Here is a 12,718-nt window from a genome sequence, read left to right as displayed (position 1 = left end):
TCTGCATAATATGAGTTACTTTCATTTTTTTCTTTCTTTCTCCTAGGTCCGGGTTGACAGTGGCATCCAACCAGGAAGTGATATTAGCATTTATTATGATCCTATGATTTCAAAAGTTAGTTTGATTTCTTAATGGATTCTTTCAGATTTCTTCTGAAAAAACAATGTGTATATTTGAAAAGTCTGAAATTGGGCCTTAATCTAAGTCATGTACTGTAATTAAATAATTAATTATGCACTGATAGAAATGTGAAAGCAGAGCACATTGTTTTCTTAAGAAAGAGAAAATCCAGCATCATGTTAGTTTGTAATATTCCCTCCTCCCCAATCAAATCATACCACCACGCACACACACAATGATAAAAATGATAAACATTTAACCAATGGTGCTAATCCAACTCATTGCAGTGAGAAGGAATTAAGTTGCCTTTTTGGCCATTTCTGAAAATTGCCTGAGATGAAAGTATGAATGACAGGTAATATCAAGAAGTTGGGCTGATAGGCAGTGTGTGTTAGAGTACTTTTGACCTTTTCTCTTCAATTTTTACCAATTACTAATTAAGTAGATTTGACATAACTTTTATGTAAGAGTAAGAGATGTTTTGCCCACCTGTCTTTTTGAAGTTTGACTTCCAAAATAAATTAACAATTCTACTTAAATTTTTAGATCTTTAAAATCTTTAAAGTCTTAAGACCTTATGAAATGTAAAATACTGTAGTAGTTAAAACTATAGATTTTGTTTAGGAAATCCTGTGTTCTCTGAAATGTTAGACATGTTTTGAGGAATGATTTCTTTATTAAACCCTATTTTTCAAGATGGTGGTTTTTCCCCAACTGTACTTTTTCATGTAGTTGCAGTAAACAAACCATGTTTTATCTTTCTTTTTCACTTAAGTTTTTGCTCTAATATTGTTCAAATGAACTTTGGGTCTTTTGTTTATTAGGGAAACATGATTTAATTTAAAAATTAAAATACATAGGAACATTATAGATTGATTTTTAAATACATATGATTCCATTTTTAGATTAATATATTTCTGTTCATAAAAATGGCCCACAAATTAATTTTCAAACTGGCTTGGTATTGAAGAACTAACAAAACATACTAAAATAATTCCAATCTACAAATTGACTAATGTAACCACTGGAAAAATTTTTAATGAATAGTGTTATTTTATTTCTAAGTTATATGAGATACATATAAATAGGCACTAAATCATATAGAGCAGTAAGATCTTTCTGTTTTTCTAATACAAGTACCCTTTGTTTCTAGGCTATATTATGTATAAAACTGTGAATGATTCTTAAGATAGTTGTTTTTTTTTTTTTTTTTTTAGTAATTTTGTATTTAAAATTTTACTCTTTTTGCTATGAAAGTGTTAACTATTTAGGGTATCAAACTTGGAAAACACAGAAAAATATAAAAATTTAAAAAAATTGAATCCTACCACTACCTTAGATGTTCATATCCTCTCTCAAATATTCTTTTTTTTTTTTTTTTTATTGAGACAAAGTCTCACTCTGTTGCCCTGAGCTAGAGTGCAATGGCCTCATCATCACTCAGTGTCAAACTCCTGGCCTCAAACTATCTTCCTGCCTCAGCCTCCCAAGTAGCTGGGACTGCAGGCACGTACCACCACACCCTGCTAATTTGAAAAAATTGCTTTTTGTAGAAATGAGGTCTCACTATTGCCCAGGCTGGTGTCGAACTCCTGGGCTCAAGCTATCCTCCTGCCTTGGCCTCCCAAGTGCTAGGCTTATAGGCATGAGCCACAGTGCCTGGCCTTACATTTTGATACATTTCCTTTTAAATTTTTTCTATTTTTGTTTTTGTTACATTATTTGTTTTTGTCAAATTGCTCTTTACAATGATAATGAAATGTAGAAGAAAAGCCTAAAATAGCGTGATTCTAATATATATACTTAAAAATTTAATTGACATATTTTTTTGTTAAAAACTAAACAAAAGATGCAATTTCAAAAGATATTTTGGGAAATCTGTTATAAAATATTTTAATTTTTACTAGAATGAATCACCCTAACATATAGATAGACATAAAAATATATATGTATTTGTTTGCTTGCTTTTAGCTAATCACATATGGCTCTGATAGAACTGAAGCACTGAAGAGAATGGAAGATGCACTGGATAACTATGTTATTCGAGGTAAAAGCAAACATTTTCAGTCCTGATCTATATTATATATTGCATCCAGTACTAGGAAACAACCTCAAGATGTACTAATGAGAGAATTCCATGGAACATTTGCTTATTATGTGTTTAAACAGAAATAAGGAAAGCTTGAATTAATTAAACTGACATACTAAGTATAGGTGTTTCATTTTCCTTAGCAGTCCTTTACATATACATCTTAAGTTATTTAGTCAAACTTGTGATTTATGATCTTTCCTAGATGAACATCTAGTATTTTGTAGCTCTATATTGTATGTGAAATGAGAGCCTTCAGAATAAAGAAACATTGGCCATTGTAATTTGATAGTAATTTTGCTATATTATTGTTGATGGTTTGTTTTGTATGTTTGTTTTTTTGAAGTCGAAAACTTGAAAATGTATGGTGATATAAAGCATAGCAAACTACATTTCATTAGTTGGGGGTTGAAGGAAAAGCTGTTTGTTTCTATGATTAGAGCAAATTATAGACTATTTTCTAGGAATTACAATTTTATTACTTCATGTACAAATATAATTCTATTTTTAAATTTTTTTTATGATTTTATTTTTTATTTTTTTAAGCCAGTTAAATTTAGCAGTGGTGGGAAAATATAATTGTAATGACTAACTAAATGTGATTCTATAAGCCTTTAGAGTGTATAGTGAAAACTGAATTAGGAGCAGCCATGACAATTAAATAATTAAAGCAAAGTTATACTTATCCCTTTTAAGGAGTAAATCATATTCTAAAATTTATTAGCAACTTTCCATTAGTAATAGAAAGATTACTTTACCCAAAATAAATTGTCATAAAATAGTGGACTTTAATATCAAATTTAAAGTGTAAAATATAAGTTTCCTTTGAATTATGAATAAACAGCATGGATGTGAGAACATTCCATAGGAAAGACTGGCTACTGCACAGTTTTGTTCTTTCCTCATGGCTCGAGGGATGGAACAGTGGGGCTGGGAGGTTAGATTTGGAGGCTGAAGAGGTAGAACAGTGGTGCAATGTGACTGCACAGCCCTCTTAAGACCAAATGGAGCTTTTATGCAAATTTCAAAAGGCCTCTCTTTGAGTGGACACAACTTTTAGGTCCTTGGCAGATGGACTGGAGCTTTGTGTGAAATAGAAAAAGTGCTCTGTTCTCAGGGCACATCGTGCTCTGAGATAGGAAGCCCAGTTTAGCCATGGAGCTTGTCAAGCCCTTGCTTTGCCCCTTTGGCCAGATGCCTTTGTGTGGCGAACAGTATGTATTACTGTACAGTAGCACTCAGGGTCATTTAGTGAGTGTTTTTGCACATCTACCTTTCCCTGCTTATTTTCGTCTAATAATAATTAAATTGTGTAATCCACACTTTTCTTCATCTTTTCTTATCCAATTTTTCCCTTGTTAGATCAGGAGAAATTTTTTTCCCTTCCTTCCCTTTCAGCATCACCCTCTTTTCTTCCCTTTTGTTAACTAACAAGTGATGGTGATTCTATCTAATCTCATGTGCTAGTGACTCATCTCAGTCTACCAAAGGGGAAAATATGAATAACAAGTTTTTAAGTGATCCTAGGTATAATTTTTAAAAAAATCAACAAATTAATATCCAGAGCATCTAAAAATTTGAAATATTCCCTTCATTTTCTTTCTAGTTTATTTTCTATTTCCTTTTTTAGCCTTGATTATGGAGTATTTACTGGCATTATAACTTTGCTGTTTCTGATGTTTTAAGTAACATACCAGTTTTCTCTATACATTGGTTATATAGACCTTGAAGGGTCTGTTTTCTTACAGAAATAGTATTACTCCAAAGGTTACTTTAGTGAATGTTTGGGACACATGTCTAGTTTGGATGTTTGTCTGTCTGTGTGCGTTTAACTATACATACATAGACATAAATAAGTTCCTTGGGAAGATTATTCCTGGAGGACTTCAAAGTATTTGTAAGCGTATTCTACGGGTGTTTTCTCCTTTTTATCTTTGATTTTTTTCTGGTGGTTGTTAAATTATTAGACTTTTGTTTAATTTAGGTGTTACTCTAATAAGCTTGAAAAATAAATTCATGAGTTTGAGATTGAGGAAGAATATTTTGTCAAATCACATCTCTGTTAAACTTTGATATAAGACAACATAGTGGCATGGCATCTTGGCAGTTTGTCAAAATATTAGATTAGCATTGGTCCCAACTAGAAGCTATTCTTCTACTCTTGCTTCTGAAAGGAATATCGTATCATATTTACAGAGCACACTTTCAAATATTATACTTAAATGAGCATGTTTTCCACTAGTTACTATATATATAGGCTCATCAGTTACTATATTTTTTAAGTGACTTAAATACCAAGTTGGCTTGCCATTGTTCTCCTAACTTTATATGAATCACATGTAAAAAAAAATATTTCATTGTGCAGATAGATTTTTTTTCCAGGCTTAGTCTGAAATTCTGGTTTTGAATTACTGTGTTATAGGAGAAAGAAACCAGACAGACCTGGGTTCATATCCTGTCCTGACATCATTTAGTAATTATGTGATTTTTGTGAAATTACTCTTTCTCGCTGAATGTCATATTCCACATTTTAACAATGGAATGATAGTTTCCGCCTTATAAATTAGTGGTGAGGATTAAATGAGATTAGGTATGTAAAGGGTTTGGCACTATACTGGCTTATATTGTTCAATAACTTTAGGTCCTATTGTCTTTTCTCTCTTGTCGTAATTATAAAACCACATATTTAATAATCATATTTCATAAATCACACTATCAATTAGTGATGCAAAATTTATTAAGCCATACATAAATAATATTGAAAGCCCATTTTAAGCCATTTCCAGTACTGTGCTTTCATTGCACCCTGCTCCAGTAATTCTCTAGAGTATTTACCACCAGTGCAATAAAGTATTAATTGTGTAATTAACTTTGAATGTTGGATTATCATATAAGAATATTAGTTACATTGCATGGGGGCACTGATGATGGCCTTTATCTCATTTGCATGTATATTCCTAATGTTAAGCCTGTCTGACACATGGTAGGTGATTAATAAATGTTTGTTGAGTGAGTGAGTGATTTCCTATCCCTAATTTCAAGGAGGTTTTAGTGTACTTGGTATGAGAAACACATGAACAAAGAAGGGTAATATCACTTTGTAGTTGCCGTAATAGTGAGGAGAAAAAATATAGTGGGAGTTTAAGAAGGCGGATAGTATATCTTTCTTTTCTCTCCTCTCCCTTTTGGTCCTTTGAAAGGAATATGAGTACTGACTTAGGACTCACAGATGACTTTTAAGAGTACCTCACTTTGTGCTGCCTTCAAATGACCTGCAGAGTGACAGCATTTTTTAAAAGACTGGTGACTTACCGTGCAGGTGAAATAAAGGGGATGGGCATCTTTAGAGTGTGACTTGCTATGGTCTTTTGGGAAAATAATCTGGCATTAGATGTTAAAATAAAAGTACATACTTTTCGACCCAGCTGTTAATCTTTTGGTAATCTTTTCCTATAGAGTTGAAAGGCTGAATTGTGAGTTGATGTCCACCAGGACATCTACAACAGCCTTGTTTGTAGCAGCCAAAATGCTGACCAACCACAGTGTCCACTAAATGCATGAATGATTAGATAAATTACAGTGCATTTTTTACTATAAAATACTATGTAACTGTGATATGGAAGCATATCCCTATATGTATTGTTAAATTAGAAAAGCATTGTGCAGAATAATCTGCAGTACATTCTCATATTACTTAAAACCCCCTTTCTATCCTAAAATACTTTTAATTATGTTTGGATGAGCACAGAGAAAGGTGTGAATGTATACACATCAGATTTATTTTTTTTTAATCTTAGAGGGTTTATCAAATAGGGGTTTTTCTTGATACATTTCCCCTAGACTTTTTGTTTTTGGTACTTTCAAACCTAGAGAAAAGTTGAATGAATAGTGTGGTGCATGCCTGTATACTCTTCACCTAGATTAGTTAAAGGTTAAACTTTTCAACATTTGCTTTGTTTCCCCATTTCTCCCTTTTCTTCCTTCTTTCTCCTTTCTCACACTTCCTCTTCCTTTTCCTCCCTCCATTCTCTTCTCTCTGTTTTTTTTCTTTATCTGAAAGAAAGTTGCAAACATCATGACACATCACTCCTAAAGACTTCACCATGCATCTTAATCAAAAGATCATGTTCCCATAAAACCGCAATACTATTATCACACCAAAGAAAATCAATAGCAATCTAATGTATTATCGTATTCAAGTCTCCCCAGTTTTCCTTTAAAGTGTCTTTTTAACACCATTAGTTGTCTAAAGTTTACACAATGTCTTTGGCTATGTCTCTTTAGTGTCTTGCCCTCTTATGTATTTCATTTCATTAATTTTTAGAAGAGTGTGGGCAGTTGATTTGTAGAATGTCTGCATTCTAGATTGCAGGTGTCAGTGTTGGTCCAGTTGAAGGCACTTGGGAAGTAACTTGAAGGATGGTGGTTGTAGTTGGAATGCAGTATTATTTGAATTGGTAATTTTGAGTGTGGTGCGGTTATTGAAGATTAGAAGATTTCAGGATGTGAGAATGGGACTAGATTATTTGAGATGAGATCCAAAGAATTGAGAGCTGAGCATGTTGCATGGTCCACCCACACGGGACAACGTGAGTTAGGATTGGGAGAAAGATTGTAGGTCAGGTAACAAATTCGTTAATGAATATTGGGTTGTGGCATACATGTCGATAAATGACAAGGAATTGAAGAAGATTTTATAGCTGGATAAAATGAGCCTCAAGGTTAGCAGAAATTTCTCCAAGGATTAGAAGAGGTAATATTTTAGAATTGGCAGTGGATTGCAAAAAAGTGTCTGAGGGCTGCTGGGGAAGTCTTGAGGTCCTTGAGGGCATTGAGGTTTTTAGGTGAGGTGAGGAGGTGGATGGAATGTTGCATGACAATACCAACCTGACTAATCATGGAGGAGCAATCTCAGCAGATAGTGTAGAATGGCTTGGAAAAGAGGGAAGAGGTATTTCAGGGAGGTGAGGGTAGCAGTGGAAGTTTCAAGGATAAGGGGTAACCAGAAAAGCTTGTACTTCTGGTGATGGATGCAGAATTCCTGAAGTATCTTGTGGAAAAGCTGTCTCACAGGCATTCTGAAGGGCCTATTTCCGTCCACTTCATCCAAATAAGGTGAACTAACTATCATAAATGGAAAACACTTTTTTTCTCTTGACTCTCAACCCTTCTGAGACCAACTGTGTGGAGTCCCCCTTAATCCCCCACAAGCAGTTCTCTGCAGACATGCACAAGGTATCCTATAATTCAGGTCAGTTCAGTTCTGACACCGTCTACCTGGAGTAGTGTCAGACCCACAGATTGAGGGCTCAGTCCCGTAAGACTGCTCCCACTTCAGATGCCAATCACAAGTCCCAGGTTGCTGACTCCACTTCTGACTGGCTGTAAATTGTTGGTTCCCACATCCCCTGCCTCAGGTTTGACAGTTGGCAATAATGGCACGAAGAACTCAGGGAAACACTTTGCTTTCTATTACTGGTTTATTATGAACAGCTAAGTGGAAGAGAAGCACAGGGCAAGGTGTGGGGGAGGGGTGCCGAGCTTCCATGCCCTCTCCAGGTGTGCCCCCCTCTCAACACCTCCATGGACCCACCACCCCAGAAATTCTCTGAACCCTGCCCTTTAGGTTTTTTATGGAGGCCTCATTAGGCAGGAACGACTGATTCTATCATGGGCCATTGTGATTAAATCTTCCTCAGCCCCCCTCCACTTCCAAGGTGTGGGGGGTAGGGCTAAAGTTGAAGCCTTCCAATCACCTGGTTGGTTCCTCTGGCAGCTAGCCCCCATCCTCCAAGAGTCATTCATTAGCATAACCTCAGGTTTGTCTGAAAGGAGCTTATTGTGATGAACAAAAGACTCCTGTCATTCCTCTCAGTCAGGAAATTCCAAGGGTTTTAGGAGCTCTTTGCCAGGAACTGGGGACAAAGACCAAATATTTCTTATTATGTCACAATATCATGCTCCCCTTCCCATTGCCTTCACATGGCCTGCAAAATCCAGCATGAGTCCCTCTAGGGACTCATGTATACCCCTTTCATTCCCTCTTTTCCCTACTTCATTGTTATTTTCGTTGTTCTAAGGCACCATCATCTGCTCACCTGCAGACCCTCATGAGCAGGCCTTGGTCTGTGTCTGTGTTGGAAGTGATTGGGGGAGAGGAACAAGGTAAATGGGGATGAAGGGGTAAGACTTCTTTGATTATATATCTTTGTATGATTCTTTTAGATCCATGTCAATATTTATAAATAAACAAAATTGTGAGCATTTTAGGAGGGGAAACTCGAAATACAAACAGAAACAAATGGACAGGACTGTTGTATATTGCAGATGAATTATATAATCATGCCGAAGGGAGAGGAAAAAAATAAAACTAATCGAAATAACTAACAGTATCTTTACTGTGTACCCTCAGTCCCAAGACAAAATATATAGAAACAAAAATTAAACTCTAGTAGGTCTGGTTTTCATAGTTTATGAGTTAGCAGTTCTGAAGCCAGTTTATATATATTCTGGGATTGAGGAAATAAATACATATATTGTGCATAACAATAGCCAAGTTTCGCATTGTTAGAGAAGGCAGTTATAGACATGGGAATGGATAAGGGTAGAATGAACGCTGTGGTGCTGAATTGGAATTGGGTTCATTAGTGTGAATTCATGAATTTTAACTTAGACCGATAAGTATGTAAGTACATGTTTGTGTCTGTGCGTGTATACACATGATCTCTCTAGCTAAGGGTTTCTCAACTTTGGCCCTATGGACATTTTGAGGCAGATAGTTCTTTGTTGTTGGGGGTTCTGTGCTATGCATTGTAGGATGTTTATCAACATCTTTGTTCTCTACCCACTAAATGACAGTAGTGTCTAATTGTGACAACCAAGTATCTCGAACCACTGCCATACATCCCCTATGGGACAAATTCCCCTTGATTGAGATTGCTGCCCTGCTGAGAGGTCATACTAGCATTGATGCCCATAGTTTGAGCACACCAAGCACCTAAATCTTGTTTTCTAAATACCATTGTCCTGTAACTGGAACCAAGGCTCTGTGATTAAATGGCCCATTTCAGGAAGAGCACAAGATGAGCCCTAAACGCAAGATGTTTAAATGAGCAAATACTAAAAAAAAATGATTCGTCAAAAAGACTCAGCCAGCTTAAAGGAGCTCCCACTGGCCAAATTTGGGAAACGATCAGCAAGGAAATAAATCATGCTTTTAATGGATTATAATCCATGGAAGAAAATAAGAGTTCATGAGTTAATACTGACATAGACTGGTGAGATAAATGGGGGATTTTTAACTAATAAATATAGAAAATCACCATTTTGCAAGCACCAAGTTGTTTAGGTAAGAATCATCAATGGATGCAAAAATTAGTGGGTGAAAATATGTGAAACAGATACTGGCATAGTTTCCTAATATGTCCACCCAAGATACTTACTCATTACAATGGGAAAATGGGTGCTGTTACAATAGAGAAGACTGGCAATTTACCCAAGTGATCAAAATTAACCCCACTGGTAATGGGACAAATCAGCACCAGGTCCCCCTTAATAGAATGTTGTGAGAAGAACACAACATCAATTCTGTGATATTCTTGCCCAAAATGTATAGCCTGAATATAATCATGAGGAAACATCAGACAAATCAAATTGAAAGACAGTCTACAAAATAAATGGCTTTTACTCTTCAAACATGTCAAGGTCAAGAAACACAAAAGTCGAACAACTTCTCTAGATCAAAGGAAACTAAAGACACATGACAACTAAATGCAATGTGTGATCCTGTGTTAGATCCTGGAACAGAAAAAATGTTTTGCTTTTGTGGTAAAGGTCATAAGTGGGACAACTGGTGAAACTTGAATAAAGTCTGTAGATTAGATAATGGTAATGTTATCAATGTTATACTTTCTGATTTTTATCCTTGTACTGTGATTACAGAAGAAACTTACCTTGCCTTTAGGAAACATACACTGAAGTATTTAGAGGTAGAATGGCATCTTGTGTGCAGTTTACCCCCAAATGTTTAAGAAAGAAAATTATGTGTGAGAGAAAATTAGTGATAAAGCAAATAAATGTGGTAAGATGTTATCATTTGGAGAATATGGGTAAAGGATATACTGTAACTCTCTGTACTATTTAAAAATGTTTCTGAAATCATTCCAAAATAAAACGTTTAAAATAGAGGGAAGAAGAACACCTGCCTCCCAGCCCCAAACATTTGAGGAATAAAAACAGAGCAGCCCTTGAGATTTTTCCTTGTGTATTATTCATCTGGCTAATTCTAAAGGGTAGATAGGTTAAAAACTTGCTTTATGAAGAGCAGGAAAGGAATGACAATTTACTGTCTTATGTGGTAACTGCTTAAGTGTTTTTAAATGTGAATATTTTTTTCCTGAGCCGATTGTGAGCTTTTGTTAAGATAGAGAAACTTTAGAGCAAAAATGTAGTTTGGGTAAAGTTAATTTCTAAGTCCTCATGAAATAAGCAGTGCTTTCTGGCCCCTGTTTGATCCTGGCAGCATGTGTAGCTAATGTCTGGGCAGTGTTTTGGAACCAGCAGGTAGTCAGGAGAAGGCTGCTCCTAGGGGGCTCTCTTCTGTGGCCTGGTCATGATTTCCCATACAGATGGGACCTGGTGAACTTTGGCAGAGGTCATCTTCAATTCCCAATCTAAAGCTCCCAGTCATAATTTTTATGAGTATGTGATTAATAATATCCTTGAAGTTGTAAACTAACTCTCAAAGAATACCTCCACTGTCCACTTACTATTTAAACAAGGATCTGTTCAAATGGCATTGTCTTCCTGGGATATGGAAAGAAATAAACTAAATACAAAATGGTAACTTTCAAATATATACAACTCTTTTTAATAGTTCAATGATTTTTCCCATGTATCTTATCTTTTGTGCTTTTAGGTATAAAATAATTTTCTGATTATTCCAATTTTGGCTTTGGAATTAACATACAGTAGTTTTTGGAGCAGTCAGTTGAGGCACCTACATATTAGTTGTCTGTCATGAACCATTAATTCACTATATAGTTCTTAGGAAAGAAAAACAGATAACGATTTGATTTTGCATAGTAATATGTAATCTTTTATTCAGAGAACATTAAAGAGAAAATATTTCTGTGTTTTAATTTTATTTTTGAAACATTTAGTGAGATAAAAGTCTATATTTTCATGCTCTACTTGTTATTCAAGTAGAAAGATTTTTAAAGTCCATGCTTCGTTTGTGTGCTTGAATGGCTCTGTTCTTTAATATTTAAATGTAAATGAATATTTGCTTATAGTTCCTTTGAGTTACATTTTCTAAAATCAATACTTCTTTTTCAACTTTGAATATGGTGAAAATACAACATATCATTTATCCTGTAAAACTGCATGCATTTTAATTTTTTAGATGTTATCAGTCATGAATTGATCACTGAGCATCAGAAAATCTTATTTTTATCCAAATTATCATTAACTATTTCTGAAAGCTATATTGTAGTTTACTGAAAACAGGGTTTCATTCCAACTAGATTTGACATTGGCCACACAGAGAGCTAGAAAATTTATACCAGTACCAGGCTGTGACAGGAAAGCCTGTAAAGTTATTTAATAAATATGAAATATTAAGGATATTGTAAGTGAACAGTATTATTTTTATTTAACTGGGGGAGGAAAGAGACTGTCTTGCTATCTTATTTACTATTTGCAAAAAAACTTGTAAGTCGAAATATTCTGAATTGTTAATTTGTACATAATGTCAACTTTTTTTTTGAAATTACTGCTGCACCTTGGTCTTCTAACTTTTATCCTTTCCAGTCCTTCCCTTAGGATCTTATTTTTTCTAACACTCCAGTTGCTACAGTATATGAATAAATTGCATATTGCTGATTTTATTTTGCATTTCCCCATTCTCACTCTGTTGTGGGTTCCTTCGAGTGGATGTCCATCCCCATAGCCAGAAAACATCTGGATTCTGATGTGTACCTTCTAATCTGCCTGCTCTTCTGAACTCTAATCATTCAGACATCATCTCACAGGCATCTCAAATTTAACTTGCCCATGAATCAGATGTTTTCCTCTCAACACCTTTCTTCTCTGCAAATGGCACCTTCTCTCGTGTTGCAGAGCGAGAAATTTAGGTGCTGTGCTCATCTCCCCATCCTTGACATCAGCCCCTATCTGCCTCCTGAATATCTCCCAAGTCCAGCTACTTTTCCCATCTGTATTGTCAACACTCCAGCTGTGGACCCCCACCTTGCTGTTTTCAGCATGTCTGTGCAGTTGTCAGCCAACGAATTCCCCCATCTTTCCTCTTGCCCCTCTCTAATCCCTTTTGCATGTATCAGCCTGAGTGATTCTTGGATTGCATAATTCTAGTCATATGTGCCCTCCTTCAGCCATTCTAGTTGCTCTCAAGGAACAGTAAAACCTTTATATGGCCTGTCAGACCCTGAATGCAGCGTTGGTCTTTCTGGTTCATCTAGCACCCCTCTCCTGTGCTCCAATCGTTAAGC

The 12,718-nt window shown here is 35.5% G+C and overlaps 1 protein-coding gene across 2 annotated transcripts in view; it reads left to right on the top strand.

Annotated features, from left to right (window-relative positions):
* Positions 1 to 12,718, top strand: part of PCCA (propionyl-CoA carboxylase subunit alpha) — a 364,494-nt gene that overhangs the window by 174,323 nt on the left and 177,453 nt on the right. For both annotated transcript variants that reach the window (XM_045567353.1, XM_045567354.1), the window contains 2 exons: positions 47 to 115; positions 2,093 to 2,168. In XM_045567353.1, coding sequence (XP_045423309.1) covers positions 47 to 115; positions 2,093 to 2,168 — 145 coding nt within the window. The remainder of the gene's footprint in view (positions 1 to 46; positions 116 to 2,092; positions 2,169 to 12,718) is intronic.

Source organism: Lemur catta, chromosome 13 (genome assembly GCF_020740605.2).
Source record: "Lemur catta isolate mLemCat1 chromosome 13, mLemCat1.pri, whole genome shotgun sequence".
Lineage (NCBI taxonomy): Eukaryota > Metazoa > Chordata > Mammalia > Primates > Lemuridae > Lemur > Lemur catta.
Note: the sequence above shows the minus strand (reverse complement) of the source record. Positions and strands in the feature narration are given on the sequence as shown.